Source organism: Struthio camelus, chromosome 26 (genome assembly GCF_040807025.1).
Source record: "Struthio camelus isolate bStrCam1 chromosome 26, bStrCam1.hap1, whole genome shotgun sequence".
In the NCBI taxonomy this organism is placed as follows: Eukaryota; Metazoa; Chordata; class Aves; order Struthioniformes; family Struthionidae; genus Struthio; species Struthio camelus.
The window spans coordinates 1,779,658-1,802,566 of record NC_090967.1 but is presented as its reverse complement, the minus strand read 5'-3'; the positions used below and the strand labels follow the sequence as shown (position 1 = coordinate 1,802,566).

The following is a 22,909-nucleotide window of genomic DNA, read 5'->3' as shown; positions in this document are numbered from 1 at the left end:
CACAGGAAAACATGTTCTTGCTTTTATTTTGGTGGAACAGAATACAATATCCTTCAGCCCAAACTATTCAAAGCTGGCAATATTACCTTTTTATTCATGCTGCAAGACTTCAGGAAACAGAATAGGGACAGGAAGAGTTAAAAGTTATTTTCTATTTAAGGCCATTAATTCAGCAAGATATTTAAAATTTACTCAGCTTTAAGCATGAATAGTTGCATTGACTTCAATAAGATCATTCACATATGGTAAAGTCAGACAAGTGCTTAAATAGCTTGTTGAATCAAGCCATTAAATGACAGCTGCTTTTACACAGATTTATTTTAATGGCTGACCGAGCTCATCACATGAGCCTACTTTATTCTTCCAAGGGCAAACAACTGTTTCCTCATCAACTTTTCTGAAGGTTTAACCTGTATGCCTCCTACAATTTACCGTAGCCACAGAAACATATAATTTTCTAAGAAAAATTGTATGCAACATCTATTATATATAGTGGCTTAGCTCTCCCTTAAATAGTAACAGAAAAGAACAGTACAAAACAATAGTTTCACTTTTTCAACACACAAGAGCATCTTATTGAAAAACTAAAATAAAAAAGTATCACCACAATATAAACCCCCAAATAATAATAATGGAAACGGGAAGAAAGAAAGGAGTTAGCAAAACATCCTGTGGACTTTAGAGTCTCCCATTAATACATTAAAAAGCCTTTCTGGTGAACCACAATGTTCTTTTCCTCTCTGCTTACAAACCCACTAGACAGGGAACAACAGCGTCCACAACCTACGTTGGGGTTAAAAGGTAAAAACAGAAGCTGCCCCATCTGCCGTCCAGAAGAGAATGAACCCAAAAGGGCAGTCTGAGAATCGGAACTGAGGAGGACAGGGTTTCCCTGCAGGTGGTAAAAACTCATAAGGGGAAATAAGGGATAAGAAAGAAGAATTCAAGTTGGAATCGTGCTGGAAAGTTCTATCTCGGAGGCCTGCAAGACATGAACTACTGAAGAAACAGTCAAAAGTTCCCAATGAAAAGCTGTGACAAGCTGTAATGTGCCATTTCAATTACAGGGAAGAGGGGAAATGTTTGGATTCTTTTTTTTTTTTTTTTTGGCTCATCAATATGATGAGCTTTCACATCCCAAACCACATTCAGGTAGTTTCCAAGTCTGCTTTTTTTGTGTGGAATCTACTGATCCAGACCAAAAAAACAAACGAACAGAACAGGGATGCACAGTTCTCAAGTCCTGGAGCTTTCAACACTGCCTGAAACAATAGCTGGCCTGGGGTATCCAGAGAGATGCCTGCAAGATGGTGTTCATAGCAGCCTTGCAAGCAGATCAGCTCACTTCTGCTATGTGCTGCCAACATTCTGCCCGTCACCTTCATCGTTAGGACCTGAAACAAAGAGAGTAGTTCTTTGTCATTAAGAAGCATCTGTCTCCTGTTCTGAGAAGCCTAGAAAAGTCTCAGATTTAGGATTTCAGTGTCAGATGAGAACAGCAGAGTTTTATCCTCTTATTTCTTCCTCTCCAGACTAAGTTCTGTCCACTAAAAAAATTTATATTCTTCACCAATGTGGTTTTGGGATCCCAATAGCATCCAGAGCCAAAAAACCTTGCCACTCAGTTTCCACCAGAACTGCCTCTCCAAGCCCACCCACTGCTTTTGTTCATGCCTATTCCCTTTTTTTTCTGCTGTAAATCAGGATGGAGGACTAGTCACAGTAAAAGGTGGGATGTTCTAAGCCGTAGAAAGGCAAAGCACAGATGACTCCAGTCAAGAGTACAGAAGAAAACTTTCCTCCAACTGATGACTAGTACCTTTTTAATCACTATGGTCTCCTCACATACAACTGAATCAATTACACTTTCCATGTCCTTGGAAGTTATAGATATTTGCATTCAAAAAGGCAATTTATGCAACGAGTCTTATTCCAGAAACATTTGGGAGAAGTAACAGATCAGAAGTACACCTATGGGATACAGCTGCAGAGAGAACAGTCTGCTGTAAAGGACAAAGGAGAAAAATGTATGGAGAACCAGGAAATTTTGTGTCTTTCTTGCTTACCACTTCCAACTGATCCTGAAGGTGCAATGACATCATCATCACTGTCTTCCTCATTTGATTGTGTTACCTCTGGCTCAGGTGCTACATTCTTGACCTCTTGCTCTTGTTCCACTCTACTCCGCAAAGCCAAGATCCGATGGTGTAACGCAGCATACAACTGCCCTGTATCTTTAGAGCTTGCCTACGTTTTATATATATATACACACACACACATATATATATATATTTTTTTTTTCAAAAACAAGAAAAAGGCGTAAGCAGTCTTTTTATTCTGTTACAACTCCCTATGTAATACAAGGCAGTCATGCCAAACATTTCACATCCTGCCTTTCAGTTTTCCCATACAGGGTTTTTCAAACTAGATCAGAACTGGTTGCAGAATACATAGTAAAATGCCAGATATATTCAACTCTGATAATGAAAGTATATTTCTCTCTGCTCAGCACCAAACTTCTCTGGCTAACAAAACCAGCACTAGCCAACTTTACAAAGAATTACATGCAACCCTCTTCATCCAGGAGTCACGCAGCTTTCCTAATACCCCCAAAAGCTTAAGCTTAATTTTAAAGATCGTTAAAAACTGTTAATCATAATCAAGTCACTTAACTGTTTCATGACACACTGCATAAATTTTTAACATAACAAGATATAATAAGAAAATACAACAAACATGCCATCAGGGATGTGATTCTTCAAATTTATTGCACACTCTCTTACACTGGCCAGCTGTTTCAGAGGGAAGTATTTGTGACAACTTGTTCCACAGAATATTTTTTCTGTATTCTCAAAGGTTAATGGCCACTTCAGCCCTTCAAATGAAGGATTTTTAGGCCCATCAAACTAAGCATTTAACAGACATTACTATCTATTTAAAAGACAACTCTTTCCTGAATACTGCAAAACTTGGTCTTCACTGTCTCAATGAATTCCTCACACTAAGGAAGCTGTAATGAATTATTTCATACAAGATACATTTTATTAATGTTAAAATTAATAGTGAATAACCTGATGACAATTTAACTTCCCTCAGCATTTTCTCTAGACTTAACAAATTTGAGTTATTTACTCATCTCGTTGCTTTGCTCTTTTATTCATTAATGTATATTTGGTACCATTAGTTCCACTCTGGGACTCCAGATACTGGTGCTACAAACCTAATGTCAAAGGCAAACCTGACCATTTGTTGTTGTTCTCTTAATTTCCGATCCATGAGAACACTTGATTCTTCTCCTCAGACTAGGTCAATAAAATGTGGTCAGACCTCTCAAATTCTATAAGTTTTCTTAATGATATTAGGGAATCACTGCTCTTTCTTAAGAAATTGTGATATAATCAACAAGTGTTTTAGTAATTCTAATTCTGATTGCTGTCACCTCTTTTACCAGGCACAGAAATCAATTTCACTGGCCTGTTACTGCTCGGAATACTCAGTCTTAAAAGAAAGTCAAAGTTAAAATGTTTTATGTTTTACTATTAATAGAGAGGCTGATTAAAAACAAAGCATTAAATATCTGTCAAGAAGATTCTATGTCCATCCATGCTATAGACAGTGACAGTTCTCTCATGCTACATAACTTCTAGCAGATCTAATTTTTTGTAAGGCATTACATAGAAGTCTATGAAATGCCTCCTCTTTTCCTTGTTAACAAAAGAGGATTAGAATTAATCTTACACTGTATCTACATTTTGAATGAGCACCGAACAGCTTCCACAACTCCATGTCAATGCTTTGGATAGCATAGAGCAGCCTTCCAAGCGGAATTTCTTCAAAGTTAGTAATGCTTTTCAAACAAGAGAAATCTGTCAAGCCAGTTACCTGGTTTGTACATTTGTGTGTGTGTGTGCATGCGTGTGCACGCATAAACACATGGCCGTGGAGGGGAAAATTAGGAGGTAAGCCAAAAAAAAAAAGTACTCACTGATATAAGAAAAACTTTAACTCCTTGGTCCTCTGTATCCATGGCTGTGATCCGGATACTTTTCTCACTGGCTTTGTCGATCTGCATCTGAGCCCAAAGCTTGGTATTTAAGATTAACCTGAGACTCCCCTGAGTCCTCATCACTAGAGCCAACACAGAAGATTACTTAGGTGGAAAAAGACAAAACAGGAAGCTCAAAAACAGCCAACATGATTTTTTTTTTTTTTTTTTTTTAAGTAAGTGTCTGTAAGTCTCTTTACAAGGAATATCAGGAAAGGAAAAATACTTTAAAACAGGAATCTTGACTGTTAATCAGAAGACTGCAGGCTACAGAGTATCAGACATGTCTAAAGATATTTAGACAATTAAACATGCCCAAATCTGATATGTTAATACACAGATCAAAGTCATTAATCACTGTTCACTGATCTGAGCTGATAACCTCAGGCTAATGCAAATTCCTGCCCATTTGAACAACTGGGCACTATTCAAAGCAGAGACTGCCCCCACAAATGCCCAGTCCCCCAAAAGAGCACAGAGTTCAGATCTGGAGAATATTACTGTAATTTCTAGTCAAATATTCTAAATGCAAAATACAGCTTGCTTTTAGGGGAAAAAACGAATATTCCAGAAGTAACTGGAACTGGCTACAATAAGAGGATCTGAAAAGTTCCTCTCTATAGAGGAAACAGTTATTAAATGAAGCAAGAGAAAAGGTCCAAACTGCTTTCTGAGCTGCTATAACTAAGATAAAACCCAAAGTGGCTACTACTATCTGTCACAGAAGCATCCTGTGAAAGTAACGCAGACTATCATCCAGCAATTCGCTTCCTATAGTTCCTCTTACCCAGTCGAGACTGTAAAGTTCCATCATCTGTTGAAGCCATATCATTGAGTCTCAGAAGTCCTCGACCTCTTTCTACCCAAGACTGAGAGTTTTTATCAAAAACAAACAACTTGCACTGAATCTGTAACAAAAAATACCTCAATAGCATAACAGTTGACTAACTCAATAGTAAGAAACTATAAATGGAGGACAAGGGGGAGGGGTATATTCCTCTTATGTGCAGGGCTTTGGTGTAAATCTTTTTCTTAAAGATATACTTAAGTTATTAAAAATATTTAAATTAACGAACAACTGCATTGCAAAATAAATCATCGTTGAAATTGGAAAGCTTTGAATCATGATTGAATGTCCATCTAAAAGATCACTAATTCAAACAAGCACCTGAACACTAACTCCTGAGTGCTGTTTTATGGTTTCTCCTATGCAAGAAACCAGACTGCTTAGTCACGATAGCCAATTCTGAGTTAAAATAATCTGCAATAGTAAAATAATTAAGGTACTTAAAGAATATTTAGGTCAACTAAATAAAATACTTCTATTTAAATAAATAATTGTTTTGCAGAAGATGGAAGCTTTTGTGTGATTGCTTCAGGAAAGCACACTTAAGACTTGTAAAACAGCTACCTAGATTGTCCAAACTAGGAATTTTATTCAGAAAGAGGAAGTTAAGAAGGAACAAAACAAGGATCTGAGCATAAACACCCACAGTTTGCATTTTAACACAAGAAAGCAGCACATTAGAGATACACAGGATGGCCAAGTTGTAGAGAATCAGGTAGTACGCATTTGCTAGATGGCCATACCAATCTCCACAAATGCAAAGCTTCTCTCTACTTCACCAGTTTCTTACCTGTAACACATTACTTTCAGCTTCCTCTCCAGTAATCACTTCTACCTTCGCCAGTAAACATTTCCTTGCTGTTGCTTTAGTATAGGCTGCTGCAGACTCTGCCAGTGATTCTGAAATATTATTAGCTGAACAACATTTTGAACGTTTATTTTGAGAACAATTTGCATATAATTATTGAAGATTTATAAAGGTTTCACAAGTATCCCAGAATTTAGAGAAATACAGTACAGAAGACAGACAGCAATAGAAGATTAGAAGTAGATCTGAAGTTTAAAGCAGTCTGTCTGACTTCCAAGATTTGCTTTAAAAGCACCGGAAGTTGTAAAGGACAGGAGATAACTTACTGAAAATTTTGTCCCTACATACTTGCAATTTTTCTACATACAACTATGCAAAACCTTTGCTAGCACACAGACACATCCATATCTGCAGGCATTTGAGCAGTATTGATACTGCAATGAGCTACACAATTGGACTTACACACGTAAGGCATGATTCATTTTCCACTCACACTCGCTCACAAGCAGTTTGCTGGAGAAAACTCATAACTGACAAAATTTCCAGAAAATCTTGCCAATTTAAAGAATCACAGAAGTCTAGAATTCAGCAGACACTTCCTAGTTCAAACACTACATTTGGTGCACCCACACAACACAATATACATTTTACTCAGACACTGGAAGTGTAGCAGAACTGTTAAAAAAATGGGTAGCCACATTTCTTCTAAAATCTGTAGATCCAAGTAGCTTCTCAGTTGATTCCTGCTACTTTCATTCTGATTAAGACAATCCCAATACTGTAGCACGGCAATGAAAATGCCAGCGTAGCCTGTATGCATTTAATGTTAAAAGACAATAGAACCAGAGGATCTATAGCATCCAACATGCCATCTCCCCACCCCAAGCCAGTGTTTAAGTGTTGGTTACAGGGGACAATAAAGGCTACACAGAAGTTCTTAAAGCAGTAAGATATTGGGGAAAAAAAAAAAAAAAAGCAATATCATTTAAACAAGGATTAACTACCATTCCTAAAAGTATATTTTGGTGTTCACCTTTCTCTGGTGTGGCTTCCTGAGAAGACGATTCAGATCCAGACTCTGTAGCAGCATTCTCCTTATTACTCTCTGTACTACCGTCATTTGATTTTGGTGGACTCTTTGTGAAATAAGAGGAGGTAAACAAAAGAAATAAAGCATACACATTAATTTTTGTTTTACAGAAAAAGACTACTGAGCAATTACTGGAGGAAGCCCCTAGTGTTCATAAATCACACAATAGCAGAACCCACAAATGATATGTTTCCACAGTAAAAACTATACTACTGCCCTGACCACGGAGTCAAACGCAGCCTGACCTAAAAACCAGTTTGAATTATTCTTCCCTTAACAGAAAACTGAATTTTGACCCTCATTTTGAAGCCGTGTTCAACAAATCAAACCAATTTTTCAGCTACAGTTCTACTCAAGGCATACTTGACTGAACAACCCTCCCTGCTCAATGGGTAGATAGGTATGAATGCACAGTATTAATGCTTCCCTTTTACACCAGCATAACGATACAGCAACAGCAAGCAGTAAGGCACTAGAAATAATGCCTTGGGATGGTACACAATAAGCATAGACTTTCCTGAATCATACCTCAGTACTGAGGTAGCTGCCTTACTGTTGGACTTGAAATCTCGTCATTAGGGGAGTCACATTAATGAACTTCTCTCAATTTGGAGGACAGCAAGCATGAGGTATGCTCAAATATTTATACTAAAGAAGCCATTGAAAAGAGAAGCAAGCTGTGCCATATCTGAAGTGCTTGCATTTGAGTACCATGAGCGCTATGGAGAAGGTATCCAATCTCCTCACACAGGTAGTGCTTGGCCAGGAAATCCTGGAGAGATCTGCAGTTGCAGATAATTAACGCAGACAATCTCTCATAACAAGACCCATCAGATTACACTGAAAAAGTTACATACAAGGTAAACCACTGACAGAATAGCCTGCTTCAGTAACAATAATAAAGTTTCTTAAATTTCTAGAGTGGGAATTTGTAACGCAAACTACTGAGAAAATTACTCACTAGGACTCGTTCACTCATGTTCTGTCCAAAAACAAACTTGTTGCTGGATACATCCGCACTGTTCATAGAGTTCTCTAGACTGGAAGGAAAACAAACAAAAACCCACAACTTTAAGTCAGAAAACTATCTATTTATCAATTGCTGATAAGCTTCCTAAAACATGAGCAACTGTCACTGGCTTTAAAAAAAAAATCAATTACTGGCTTCCAAAGAAACAAAAGCAAAATTTAATTCAACTTGGTAACATGAGACAACATAAGAACACGTAAGCATTTTTACGGAATGAGAATTTGCTCTGAATAAGAGCAAATGATTTTTCTCACTGTAAATATTTTACCCTAAACACATCTAATTACATGTTGAATAATGCAGAATGCTAGGTGAGGGCTTATTGTTTAATCATATTACATACTGTTCTTAACAGTATTCCACATGCATGGTAAACAAAACATTAGACATTTAATCTTAAGAGGCTTGCCTCTTAGTACTGTCTAGAATTTATGGATTTCCCTGGGTTTTTTTTCCCCCAGAGATAAGAGGTCAATTTTCTCTGAGAGTCAGGAAAAGAATTAAAACACTTGCAATAACACAACTGAGGCAAAGGTAGCAGGGAGCAGTAATATCTTTTATTAGACAAGCTGCAATGTCATAGCCTCCCCAAAAAGTTTCACAATCAGTCTCAAACCTCACATCTTCCTTAGTGAATATACAGTTCTTCCAGTACAAGCATCCTTCTCCTACGTGGATTTCATTAACAACTTTTATAACCAATTTAAGAAGGGCAACAGGTTTACCACCATTCTACAATTTCCCACAGCAACTAACAAGTCATCGTGCATCCACCCTCCCTTCAGGCATACCTTTCTAAAAGTTGAGTTTGGCTCTAATGTTCAGGTTCAAGAGGAAACAGTCAATGACTGAAAAAAGAAACTGACATACTTCTGAAAAAAGTAGAAGATGCTGGTATGCACCCTAACAAGATGAGCCTCTGTGCTTGCTAGGAAAGGTGAAGAGAAGAAAAAGAAAGAAAAAGAAAGAGATACTGTCCGAACAGTTCAGTTCTGATGCTGCAGTTTATAAAGGAATTTGAAAGCATCCATCATCAACAACTTGATTGGGACTTCTGAGGAAGAAAGAAATTAATTCCTCAGTTCACAAAGAGCTTCAAAACTGTCCTAACATTGAATCAGATGAGGTTGCAGGTTGCAACACCATCCTCTTCTTATAAAAGATTTTGAGAGGATAATTACCAGAACTTGAAATTCTTCCCCTGATCACTGTGACTGCTACTAAGCAGACTTATTTTTGTAAGTAAGATCAGGCAAGATCCATTCTGAACAGATTCAAAGCATGACTTGAAGGGCTCTAGAAGATGATACCAAGATCACTGGTCAATCAAAACTTTTCGATTTGTGGTTGGGCCCAGAGCAGAGAATTAAAGTTGTATTAAGGAGCGCTCCTTTGTGAGGATAGAGCATAATGAGGTCAAGGTGGTCTGTATGACGAACATAATACACATCTGCAACAAACAGGAAAAAGCACCCGGACCATTGAGGAGCTGCAAAGTAAATGACCACCATCTCATTTGGCTAAGGATATCATCCTAAAGTTCAGTGCAGTTCAACAAAAAAATTGCATGACATAGAAGCCCCACCTAATTTTACATGTAAAGCAGCTACATTTGAGCTTCTTGCCTAAACAACCTTTGCAGTGCCTTTAGATCTAGCCAATGCAACACAGGTGCAATTACTCTGGTCCTATAATGAATGCCTGCACACAGTCACATTAGTCATGCCCTATGGTACTCACCAGGGGAGGCACTCACTAAGTCTTCATTGACTGTTGAGGAAGTCTAGGGTGACTGACTCAAACACTAGTGCTTATATGTGGACACCTAAATCTAGATCACTAAACATTTGATCCCCCACAGCTTATGGGTGACAGGCTGAAGGATCACGCCTTCTAGGCAAAATAAGTTCATGGTCTTTTCTTTAATGGTAAATAAATCCAACTATGAAAGAAACAGTGCTCTGTAACAGACCTCTACAATGAGTCATTCATCACAGACTTCTACTTCAAAAGTGTAACAGCTAGAGGGGAATCTTACCTCACAGTAATTAGGCTTACACGATGTTACAATTTATTATCCTGCCAAACTATTAACAAGCAATTTTTCCCTTGTTCTCAGTGCATTTTGGTTCCATGCTATAAAGTTTCAGAGGCTACATAAGAATGAATCACAAACTTCTCCCATGGCAAAAAGTTCCAGAGCATTAATATTAGTCCTCCTGTTTTCTCTGGAGACCAGGGTCCTTTATACTTTGGAAAGACTGAGATTCTAGCACGTGTGACACTAAATCTCACCTTATCTTAGAACTAGTGATAATGTCTGTTCTTGCATTCTAGTCGCTGTCCTTTTGCTAGAATATAACATAGCCCTGAACTTCTTGTCCACCAACTATCTCCTCAAACTGATCCAAGCAAGTGAGCTGCAAAAGCCACAGACAGAAGCTTAGCTGTCGAAATTCAACAGAAGTAGTTTTAAAAGAAAGTGTCATTAGAGCTACAAGTGGAAAAAAATGAAGATTTCAAAAAGACTGGATAGTTTCTCAGAGAAGCCACTGTTGCTGAAACTCTAGATGAGCCCTTTCTTGCAGAGGGAGTCCTCCTCAGCTTTCTCAAATGCAATTCCTACCTGATCAAATCCACAAATGCTGAGCCATTTGCCCCAGAGCAAGCCTCCCAGCTAGAAGAGCAAATCCCACAATTGAGGGCAAGGATGCAGATAGATGGGTATTAAATGGCATCTTGTTGCAAACATTGCCCAAGACCATCAGCCACAAAAACAAGCTGAAATGCGATTCAAAGACATCAATGTGCTTACTAAGTGATGATCATTTTAAATCAAGCCTACACGCATTTCACCTGAAGTCTGGAAAACAGGCACACACACGTCTCTACATGATCCAAGTAGAGCCAAACAAACCTTTAGAGTGAGTAGAAGGAACAACTCTGCAGGCATTGAGATTCAAAGAACAGAAGAAATCCTGAGGGGAAAAAAGCTTTGCCTGCTAAGGGTATTTAATACCACAGTTCTGAGCTCCAAATGCTAACTGGGAATTGAATATGACCTTCTGACATCTGCCATGTAACCTAGTACCTTTAGAATTTTTAAAGAAGGATTGAGAGTCTGATATACAAAGCGAGGAGTTCTTTTACAAGTTAATTGCCCTCATGTCTTGCTATCTCAGGTATCAACCAGAGCCAACTTCATTTAATGACACTGAAGTTTTTTAAACTTTCTGGGGGCAGACCCAAAAGTAGGTTTCTAGCAACTGCCTTACCCTGAACTCTTACCCTTGCTCCCAAACTGAAGATTTGAGCGGTGGAAGTCAGTGTTGTACAGGTTGAAAGATATAAGTAAATATTCCAGTGTTTGAAGACCACGTATTGGAAATTACAGTCTGCCACATCTCATAAAATATCTGACAGTCTGTCTCTGGAAAGACACTGACTTTGTGGTGTTCTCTACCTCTCCAGCGCATCCCTGGAAGATTTCAGTGCAAAAAGGGACTAAGACTGCATAGTCTTAAAACTGCCTAGTACCCAGTTTGCAGTGAAGACAACGTAGGTGAACAATAAGTTCTTAAGAAAGCAAGTACATAAGGACAAGGCAAGCACACAATGATATTTTTCTAGAATTATTTCATAGTCTCAAACAATCTGCAGCTCAAGTCCTTCCAGAAACAGAAATGTGGTTCTACTCCACTGCTCTCAGTGTCTCCCTGCTCCCCTCTCCATGCTTTCTCCAGCTATTATTTGGACTACACTCACTGCTTTGTGTAGCAAAAAAAATTATGTTCTCTATCCTTTTTGTAACACTACTTCCTTTTTGACCACTACTAAGCGCTGAGCTAACATTTTCATAGAGCAATATCAACATGTTAGCCTTTGGTGGCGTTCAGAGCCCATCACTGTATATGTGATATAAGCATAGTTTTCTTGCAGCTGCCTCACTTTACATGTGCCTACCTCAAGTTTCTTCTAATGCAATTGCCTAATCAGAAAGTCTCTCAAAGACCTTCTGCAGTTAGGCCTGTATTTATTCATAAGAGGTCCTCTATATTACTCTGAAGAGCTTGGCATCATGAACAAATCACTTTTTCACTATTTTCCCCCTTATCGATGTCATTTATGAAATACTATTCAATGTATAATACAAATACAGCACAGATTCTACAGGATTCCACTGGTAGCTCCATTTATTCCATCACTTTATCATTCATGAAAAAAAATTTCTCTCATGCTAGCTGGTTTTCTCAAGCGGTTTTGGTGAAGGAGCTTGTCAAGTGTTTTCTCTAAAATACTATCATCATTAGGTAGATGAAATCATTTGGATCTCCCATGACAAGACGATTGAGGACTCCTTCAAAGGACTCCAGTGACCTTATAAGGCACAATTTCCCTTTACAAACATTTGCTGACTCTTTCTCAATCAATATACCACATTTTATCTGTTTGTCCAATAATTTTACTCTTATTTCTATTAATTGCCTAGTATAGATTTAGACCTTACTAGGCCTACATATATCAAAGTGAATCTAGAACCTCTTCACTAGACCTGGAGTCATAAGAGCTGCTCTCTGAGCCTGTTACTTAGGTTGTTAAATTATACATCACTTAGTATTTTAGTTATTTCAACCTTTACTTCTTTTAGGACTCTCTGCTAATATTGCCAAGTTCTGACGATCTGTTTCTGCTCATTTTGCCATTTTATTCCATAATCATTTTTTCTTACACTCCACTGTGCGGCAGAGTGCTACAACCACAAAGAATTCTTTGGCAATCAGTGCTTGGATGGAGGTATCTCAGAGCATGAGCAGAGACAACACATCTTGCAAAACCACTTTTCTTCCTCTTTGGTACATTTGCCATCCAATACATACACTGAGCAAGTATTATCTGCAACATGCCCAGCACATGAAGAGGGATCTCAAAGTTATTATGCAAACACTGCAGTAACACCATTCTCAAGACTGTGTCATGCCTAAAAGCCTTAGCAACAGTATAAAGTTTATTGAATGTATGTATGGATCTCCACATAGCTGAACTGCCAATGCCAAGGTTGAAAGTGCTTCAAAGGAATGGGACAGTAAATTAGAGGCTCTATTATTGTCATTTCACTGTAAAGTCAGAGAGAGATAGGAAGTAAGACAAAATCATACTGGGACAGCCAATTCCTTGGACGTTTCACTTGCAGGCACGAGTAGGAAGAAAATTTCCTGAAGACTTTCATACCATTGTCAAAAAAAGACATCTGAAGCACACAGCTGAGATGATGCTATGAATGCATTTTACTGGGGGGAGGGGGGGTGTTGATCCATGATTAGAGAGAAATTAAAGACCAAAAAAAAAAAAAATCTGAAGTTTATCACCTCATTCTTCAGAAGCCTTTGTTCCCACTGAGCCAGTATTAGCCCTGCATCCAGTAAAAAACAGAATCACAAATAATTTTGTACATAAACTAAGCAAAGCTGTCATATAGGTTTTGCTGTAGTCTCACCTGGAACTGATGTATTGTAAAAAATAATTTGTTGCAGAAGGTGCGTCTGACGTTGGAAGGCCAGCATTTTGCACATCAGCAGTCTCATCACTTTCATCGCCGAGCTGTAAAATAAATAAATGTATTAGTTTTAACTACCAACCATAAAATTATCAGCATTCTTTCTCAAGACAAAGTTCCATCCGCAAACTCTTTCTGCAATAAAACCACAGAAGTCTACGTCCCAGCATTATACTTTTTTTGGTCTTACACAGGAGGTACTAATGGTCCAACTCATTAACCCCTACAGGTTTGAACCCATGCTGCCCTGTGTTTTTTCCTGTTCTGTGAAATCTTTGTTGCAAAGTGAGTATCTTAGAAATCCATTTCAACTTAACTCTGACCCAAAAGGCAAGAAAAAAAAAAAAAAAATTTCACCAGAGTTTTAGACATTGCCTATGACCATAAAAGCTGCTTTTACTTTTGAAAAAGCTTCTTACACTAAACAGTAGCATTTTTTTATTAAATGACTGGAAGACCAGTTTTACTAAGCCAACTGAATTGTGTTCACAGGTCCTATTTTTGATATGTACATGGAAGCCTGAAACCATTGTATAATGGGGTTAAAATAGCTTCATAAATATAACAGTATGCAATGCATATGCCAACAAATGATCTGTTCTGCTGTTTCTTATCACTTAAATTCAACAACTCTCAGTCAAGATAACAAACGCTTTTACCTTAACTCTATCCCTTAAGTTTTGCCCAAATACAAATGCTTGCTGTGCATTGAGCTCTGCCTTCTCACAGCTGTCATCATCTGAAGCGTTGTTAGATTCTTTTTTCTGACATTCTCTTACCTAAAGAAAAAGAATTGAGAACTTTAGCCTAGATTAAGACCAATTTCTTAAAACAAAACAACACAACAAGACCACCACACTGATATTAAAGCCACTGGGTATTTTTCCTTTACCACTACTTCTAGATATTTGACACATGTAATATTCACTTATTTTAGGACATCTTATAAGACATCTTGCAGTCTCTGGCAATTTCAGCAAGTAACAAAAAAATCAACATGAGGCCAGTTATCACTGTTGAATCAAGAAATAACTGAAAACAAAAGAAAGGGATAAACACCCTCTGTCACTTGCTCCCCCTGAACCAAAAGCCTCCTCTCAGTTACTTTTAGACAAGCCTGCCTCTCATCAGTGACTACATTGTAAGCCACAAGAAACTAGCTAATTAAACGACATGCCTAAAAAGACAGGTAGAATGAGAACTTGTCTGAAATGTAGCGACTGAAACAAACACTGTTTCTCTGTAATGGTAATGCTCCAAGCACAAGAGTAAAGATTAGCCAGTAACAGTTGTGACTGCTATGTTTTGAGCTATTCTTGTGTATTTAAAAAAAAAAAAAAAAACAAATAAATCTATTCTCCTTTAGAGAACCTTTCTTAAAGAATCACAGAATAGTTAAGGTTCAAAGGGACCTCTAAATGTCATTTGGTCCAAATGCTCAAAGCAGTGCCAAATTTAAAGTTACGTTAGGCTGCCTGGGGCCTCGTGCAGTCAAATTTCAAACATATCCAAGGATGAAAGTCCTACAATTTCTGTGTAACCAGTTTCAATGTTTGACTGCACTAACGTGAAAGTTTTGTCCTAATACCCACTTAGAATCCCCCCGCACCACTGTAAATTATGCTTGTTGTCACACTAGGTAACTGAGAAGAAAAATTCTATTTCCCTCCCTTAGTCTTCTCTTGTCCAAGCAGAAGACACCTAGCTTTCACATCCTCTCATCAGATATCATGTGCTCTAGCCACTAATCATCTTGGTGGTTTGTCAGTGTCTGCCTTGCACTGGGGAGTCCCAAACAAAGCACAGTACTCCTGATGCAGCCCTACCAGTGGCAAGTGGAGGGGAATAATCACTTTTCTTAACCTAATGGCTACAGTCTTCATAAAGCAGCCCAGTTTGTCTTAACCAATAAAAGGATGCACTGCTCACTCCTGCTCAACTTGCTGTTCCTCACCATTGCACAGTGCTTTAGGTGTTTGAAGCCTTTGTAGTGCTAAAGGCCTTCTACCCGCAACTCTGCAGACTCTGCCTTCTACTAGCAGCTCTGTAACCTTTCACCACACCTGCCATGGCAGTGTTTTCCAGAGCTGCTATGCCAATATTTTTCCTCCATTGTTCTCATGCTGTAGTTCTCACGCTGTTATTCCCAGAGTCTCGCACCTGCGAACCACCTTAACTGTTGTTAAGGCAAGCTCTCCGGGGAAGCAACTGCCACCAGCATGAGAATCACCCCTTCTTCCCTCCATTTTCTTACTGTGTAGTTGCTGCTTTTTATTTACATTAGAGAACCCAATAATATGCATGAACAAAGCTTAACAATCAATCGGCACCCAGCACCTGCCCCTCATCAAAGCACACTCCAATCAGCACTAACAGCATCACAAGCAGAAACAAACAACAGGGAGTTGAGCAGGTCCTGATGAAAAATATATAGCTACTACGGGAAAAGGGAGGACCACCTGCCGTGATGGAGAGGATGCTTGTCTGGGGACCTCCCATCATTTTTCTTCTTGGCTGGCCAATGCGGAGAGTTCTTCCCTTTTCTTTCTCCCTCTCTTTTCTTGTTTCTCCCCAAAACTAACGTTCACTGATAGTCAATGTCATTAGCTATAGACTCTGCTAGTAAATCTTTGTGCATGTGAATTTGTCTCAACATCCTTTGTGCAACACCAGGACCTCCAAATCCCTGTTTGTGCAGCTGCTTTCTAGCCAGTCACTCCCCAGCCCGTTTTGTGGCATGTGGCCTACTTTATTCCAGGTATAGGACTTCCCATTTTTTGATCTTGAGGAGATTTCTACTGGCCCATTTTTGAAACCTGGCTCAGATCCCTCTGAATGGCCATACCTGCCAACATATTGTTTTCCCCCACCCTCAATTTACTGACATCCACAAACTTAACAAAATTCACTCCACCTTGTCAAGTTGTTGATGGAAATATTAAATAGTACTAGCCTCGATATCAAGCCTAAAGGAACACCTCTAGTGACTGACTGCCCAGACTTTGAACCACTGAATTCTACCCTTGAAGATCACTGGTTCAGCCAGTTTCTCCACACACCTTAAATTCTATCCAGTATATCTCTCTCCAATTTGACTATAAAGGATGGTACTGCACACCATCCACATCAAACACATGCTAAAGTTAAGGCAAACGATACCCATTGCTCTCCTGTTCTCTGTACAGCCAGTCACCTCATCTCAGGGCGGGGATCTGGTTGGTCATGCACTGTTTATCCCTTGTAAATCCATGCTGGCTGTTCTCAGTCACTACATATGGCAGGACTCCTTCCCAGGGACCGGGAGGAAAGAAGAAGGGGGCTAAGCAGTTTGTAGTTTTCCTGGATTCTCTTTTTTGCCCTCCTTGAAAATAGATGTGATGTTTGCTTTTTCCCCAGTCACAGGGACCTTCCCATATCACCACAATCTTTCAAAGATGACAGGCACCAGTCTCACAAAGATACCAGCTAGCTCCTTCACCACCAATGGATGCAACCTGTCTGGTCCCATGGACTTGTACATGTCAAATTGGTCAGGTGGTCCATAAATGAATCTTCCTCTATCACGAGTAATACTTAACCCCCCCCCCCCAAAACACCAAACTTTTCCACTAGGAAAACAGACCTCAAAAACCAGACAGCAGACCTTACCAGATGGAAAAAAAGGCCAAAAAGCAACACAAGACAAAGACACTGACTACTTCAGCCTTTTTCACATCCTTCATCATTTGGTTCCCTCCACTATCCAGCAGCAGGCCCACGCTTCCCTTCATCTTGCCTTTGCTGCTAATGCACCTGTAGAAGCCCTTCTGGCAGCCATTCTGTCCCATCATTTCCAACTTCAGCTGAGATTCTGCTTTCCTAATTCTGTCCCTACACGTCCAGGCAATCCCTTTGTATACCTCTTGCGTAGCTCAACTTCATTTCCACTTTCTGTACACTTCCTTTCTGCACTTGAGCACAGGAGCTCTTGTTCATCTATAGTAATAGAAGTAATCTCCTCATTGTTAGCTTCCTCTCCAATCAAAGGGGCATAAACTGATCAACTCCTCACCTGTCCCAAAGCAAAGCTTTCTGCATTCAAGCAGCTCCTCCGAAAAGAGCAGAGCATATCCCTCCATCTTTTTCTGCTTTACTTCCTAAAAAGCCCATATGCATCCAATGCAGTACTCCAGCTATCCGAGTGATATTACTCTATCACTCGGATAGTGATAGAGTACTCCAATTCCTCCTAATCATTTCTCACATAGAGAAACACAGGTGTTTGTGTACAGGTGCTTCAGATGGGCCCACAGCCATGCTACTTTCCCCACATGACAGAGAGGGGAAAACGTGCAGTAGGAAAATCATACTGGATTGTGTACAAAGGAGCTTTTCAAAAATCAATGTTATGTTTAAGGGACATTTCCTTTATATAACCTAGATGTAACATCTGCCTTCAGAATCTAATTCTGGCATTTTAAAGGCATCCTTTGTCTGCCGATAGTCAGAAATGGGCCAGCATTACCTGCTGTGAATAGCCCTTCACCATGAATGGTGCAGGCAGGGGAAGGGGCATTCTGTTGACCAGAAAGGAAAAATCATTAGCCTAGGTTCTCCTTAACATGTCCTCCTCCTTTAGGATTTTTCTCAGTATTTCCCTGCTGCCAAAATGGGCAAGGACTACATGTTAGGCTTGAACAGCTGAATATCAAGCTTCCCTGCATATCTGATAAACGTCAGCCCCCATCCTCCCCCCACCAATCAAAAGCAGTTGCATAGAAGGCTGCAGCTTGCGTCCATCTAGGGACTACGTTTCTTAGGGCTTTTGCAGTTTCCTAGGGGCTTTCTAGAAAGACAGAAAGAGCCGAGTCTGAATAGGCACAGATCTCCAGAGAGATGTTGAGAGCAGGACAATGCTGGACAGAGAGTGTTCCCACTCTGCTACACTGCAGAGTAATAAAAATATACAGGCCTCAAAGAAAAATCTTTTCTGCCAGTAAAAGATGACCCTGAGCATTACTCACATCTGCTCTGATAAGGACAAACCAGACTTATATCTGACTGCAAAATACCATATAGACTTATCCTCCCAAGGAAGTTTTTTCTCTGTGGCATATCAAATCTGTGCCACAGATCTACACATATAATTGCTAACATGAAACTTCTAATCCCAGGAGTGACCATTCAGTATAATCAAGCAATTTGATCTTCTGCATCAGAGAGACTGCAGCACTTAACAGCTACCACATTGACCTCAGTTACTTACAGCTGTTTTAGACAACTTCAGGCAGGTGGTCAATCCTGACTACGAACGTTAAGACAACTCAAAACCAAAAAACTATTCAGACTGGAACGTGAGTTTTATAAATGCTTCCCAGTTTCTCTGGCCTGACAGGAGCTCCAATCAGACGTGGCATGGAGATAGCCTTTTTTGCCCCTTCCCCCCCAAGAGGAGAGGAGTTCCATACTCTCCTGCTCCACTGACTGCACAGAGACTGAGATGCACCTGCAGGTGAAAGTAATATTTCTTCATGCAATCTTAACAGAGGAAAAAGCAGTTTTCTGACTCAGTCCACTGAAACAAGACACTCAAATTACAGGAAATCAATGCCAACCCTGGGAAACAGCAACAGGCATGAACAGGGGAAGGCATCTGCTGCAGTAGGACTTTTACAGTAGGACTAGAAAGAAAGCTAGAAGAGCTTTAAAAAAGTAGAACTGCTTACTCATTGATATTTTGTAAAGGGAAGGCAGTTATGACAAAAACCATCCTGAACAGTAGTATTTTGATTCAGTAGAACTATGCTGCATTTCTTGATTTAGTAAAGGTAGCATAGCATACAACAGTATGCAACCTACTACCACTTCTAAAGTGCACTACCAATGTATGGATAGGTAAGGGGGCCATCACTGATGAAACTGGACTCACATTAGAAAAACAAATCGATTCTATTAGGAGAATATTTGTTTTAAAATCTTTCATATTGAGTGTCCTTTGAATCCTTTTCAAACTCACCTTGTCTTCAGAGTCAGAACTCTTCAGCGTTGCATTACTTAGCGATTCTGATGTGGCTGCAGAATCTGGCGAGATATTTACGCCATTGGTTCCACTGCTCAGGACTGAAATATGGAATAACAAGCCGACATTAATTCTGTAGGCATTTAGAGCATCCCAGAAGAAGTAAGCTTTCTATAGTAAATTGCGTGCTGTTTTTTGTTTTTTCTTAAGTCCACAAACACTAATGTAAATCACAGTGTTGGCACAGTACTCTGAGAGACTGGTTTTGTGACACAGATACATGAGGACAGGAATTCAGCAGTTCTTAGTAGAATCAGGACTCCAAATGCAAAAAAACAAGTCAGTAAAATACTTAGTCTGCATAAACACTTGAAGTATTTCAACAGATACAACTTCAAGCAAAAAAAAAAAAACCACACACACACAGAGAAATCTAATATTGTCCTACTGTGCACGTCTAGCAGGGCTCCTCTTTGGACTAAACTATCTCTTTACATAGTAAACTCTTGTTGAAAACTATGTAGAATACAAAAAACTTATACCCCAATACTTAAGCTTTGTAGGATTCAATCCGTGCCAACAGGCACACCCAGAAATGAAGCTGGCAATGTTTGGCTCTATGCCAGATACAACTGTAGCTGAAGCTGTTCCCCTCGGAGTTCAGCTAAACTTCAAAATAATGGAAGGGGGAAGGCTGGTAGGGTTGGACGAGGGAACAGAAGTTTAGGAGACATGAACACTGAACAGGTTTTTGCTTTAAAGTTCCAGTCTCCAATCATGCCTATTTCTATTAGCTATATTAATTTCCAGAACAATAAAATAAGTATACTCTACATAATCAAGTTAAGAATGAAAAGTCAAGCTCAATGTTCTAGCTTCAACACGATCCCCACCCCAGAGGCGCCTTCTAGTGATTCAGGCATTTTATATCACTTTGCAGCTAGTGAAAGTCTGCTACTATTGCTCAACTGATCATCAGTACCTTACTACATTATGGTCAAGGCTGTAATTTGAAACTGCCAATCTTAAATGTTTTTTATAATCCAAAAGACCCTTATATGTATTTCTATTCCAAAAAATAAATCAAGCACGGACTACACCAAAGTTCAGACCTTGGCAGTTTAAGACAGCAATCCTATACAAGCACGGAAGATTCCATTGTGTTATTTCTTACGTAACACAGATATACTTAACATTTAAGATGTTTCTTTTCTGAAATGAAAAACTCAGAAAAATAAAGGCAGCTGCTGAGTAAATCTGTGCCAAACAGATTTAGCATTTTTGTTCTCGGTCTGCAATATTCTGGAAAGCAAATGCATTATTTACCTATCTGGGAGAAAGCTTTTGGCTGTGGTGCCTGTAATACTGCAGGACGTAGCACACTTCGCTGCTGTTCCTTCGGTTTCTGACTTGGGAGACCTGCAAGTGGAAAGCCTTTTCAAGAGCTATAAAGCTTTAAAGTCAAGAAATTTAGTTTCATCTAACCCTTTCTGTGTTCCAAAAGAACATATAATGGAACACTAGACAACTGAAAAGTTGGGTTTGGGTTCCCCTCCTCCCCCTTCACTACCAGGCCCCATCCGCACACCCCAAGAAAGAATTAGTCCCAAAGAGAGAGGACAACTGTTTTGCTCCTAGCTTTCAAATAAATTTTTAAATATAATTTCTACCCTATCCACAAAAGCACACAGGCAAAATTTATGACAGTGACTCAGAAATAAAAGCCTTTAAATGAAAGGGAAATGAACAGTACCAAAGCAATCCCATTTATTCACTAAAGTAATTCTCAGCTACACATCCCCCCAAGCCTCATTTTCTACTTCAAATGAAGTCATTTCCAGATAGTGGTATATAACTTCTTTTTTTAATTCTTATACAATCAGATGTATTAGCTCTTAGAACTAACCTGGCCTCTTTGGTTTGGTGTAGAAAAATATAAGGCACTACAATTCTTTTATAGAGCTCTAATTCAGAAAGCCAATTGCCTTTAAAACATCCTTGTTAAGATTTTATTTTTTATTTTTTTAAGATCAACTCTAGAAAGCTTTGGAAATCCCCCAAAATTTCAGATTTCTTCACTGAAAACCAAAGATGAACTCTGGATCCATTAAAATACTGTGAAAGAAGTTACCCATAGCAACTCTTGAATATTTTGTAACAACAAAAGCCACCTACATTCAAAGCACAAGACAACAACCAAAATATACAGATTGTCCTATGCCCAAATGTTCATACATCAACTTTTCCTTAGAATGCAAGTCAAATTTGATAATTTTTTAAATAATTTATTATTCTTCCCACAAATGATATGAACAGTTTTCATACAGATAACAAACAATGACTTCCATTAACAAAAATCAGTTTTATTTCCTCAAACTCCTATGGAGCTATAATATTAACGTCCATCCCATACTGGCTAGGTCTACATTAGCAAATAAGAAGCTCAACAGGAGAAAACTGTAGAGCAGAACAGGTTCAGAACCAGACGCCTATGCTATGCTCATTGGCCAAGGAGAGGGAGAAGTGGGAAGGGACAAGTACTTCAGACTTGGCTCTAGCCTGGGCCCAGATTCAGTGCCCATTAATGACTGGAACTTGTTCAGTGCGTTCCTGGAGTGTATCTTTTGTTCCAGTCTGATACTGAAGAAATTTATTTCATGCAGTGCAGGACTACTCTAAGTAGTGAGCCAAAGCATACTAAGCAGAGACAACCAGGAGATTCATTTCAGAAATGTGTGACTGAGCTAAAACTAAAATTCTAATGTATCTATACACGTTACGTGGTGGATATGGACATAACCACTCTGGAGGATACAAGCTTTTTTCCTGCATAAACAGAAGTATTATCAACCTCCAGTAACAACAGTAGTTTGAGGAAATTCTTACATTAGATAAGATGCTTGACCTACCATAGTTCCTTTCCATTGCTGCTGAAAACACTGAACTTACCTGCACTAGGTGCCTGACCGTGGATAAGTATTGGTGGTTTCAGCCGGAATCCACTGCTCTTTTCCTCTAGAAGCAAAATTAAAAATTACAAGGACATAGATGAAACACAGTAAATACTTTCAGATAGTCAGTCATAAAATTGCTCGTCTTCAACACTATAACAACTCACAAGCTCTATAAATACCCAAAGTCATAAGAAACTTCCAAAGAGCAGATTTCCTTCTACTAAAAATAAGTTAAAATTGCCAGTGAACATTACAACAAATACACATCATGAAGACAGAAGCACAAGTTGTTGCAAGAAAGAAACTGAAAATTGTTTTTCTGGAGAAACACAGAACTTTTTCTTTTTTTTCTTTCTTTCTTTTTTTTTTGTGAAAGAGTTCCTTCCAACAAAGTTAAAGGAAAAATTCATGGCTAAGAAATAGCAGCAATAAGTAGGAAAAGGTAAAATCAAAAGTATGATTGAATGCGACAGCTGCCAACAAGCACCCAATTGCTAATTATCAGAAATAAGTTAAACATAACATTAATTTCTTGTAATTCCATTAGCTGTTACCTTATGCTTTTATGGTAAAATGACCATAG

General features: G+C 39.0%; 1 protein-coding gene across 4 annotated transcripts in view; it reads right to left on the bottom strand.

Annotated features, from left to right (window-relative positions):
• RANBP3 (RAN binding protein 3) overlaps positions 1-22,909 on the bottom strand; it is a 64,320-nt gene continuing 41,411 nt past the window's right edge. For 2 of the 4 annotated variants that reach the window (XM_068920419.1, XM_068920421.1), the window contains 12 exons: positions 22,322-22,387; positions 20,699-20,791; positions 19,370-19,473; positions 14,034-14,153; positions 13,315-13,418; positions 7,752-7,830; positions 6,734-6,836; positions 5,683-5,792; positions 4,833-4,953; positions 3,986-4,128; positions 2,067-2,247; positions 1-1,394 (listed from right to left, as the gene is read on the bottom strand). In XM_068920419.1, coding sequence (XP_068776520.1) covers positions 1,351-1,394; positions 2,067-2,247; positions 3,986-4,128; positions 4,833-4,953; positions 5,683-5,792; positions 6,734-6,836; positions 7,752-7,830; positions 13,315-13,418; positions 14,034-14,153; positions 19,370-19,473; positions 20,699-20,791; positions 22,322-22,387 — 1,268 coding nt within the window. In that variant the 3' untranslated portion in view covers positions 1-1,350. Of the gene's footprint in view, positions 1,395-2,066; positions 2,248-3,985; positions 4,129-4,832; positions 4,954-5,682; positions 5,808-6,733; positions 6,837-7,751; positions 7,831-13,314; positions 13,419-14,033; positions 14,154-19,369; positions 19,474-20,698; positions 20,792-22,321; positions 22,388-22,909 lie in introns of all 4 variants that reach the window. The other 2 variants (XM_068920420.1, XM_068920418.1) reach the window with 1 other exon arrangement.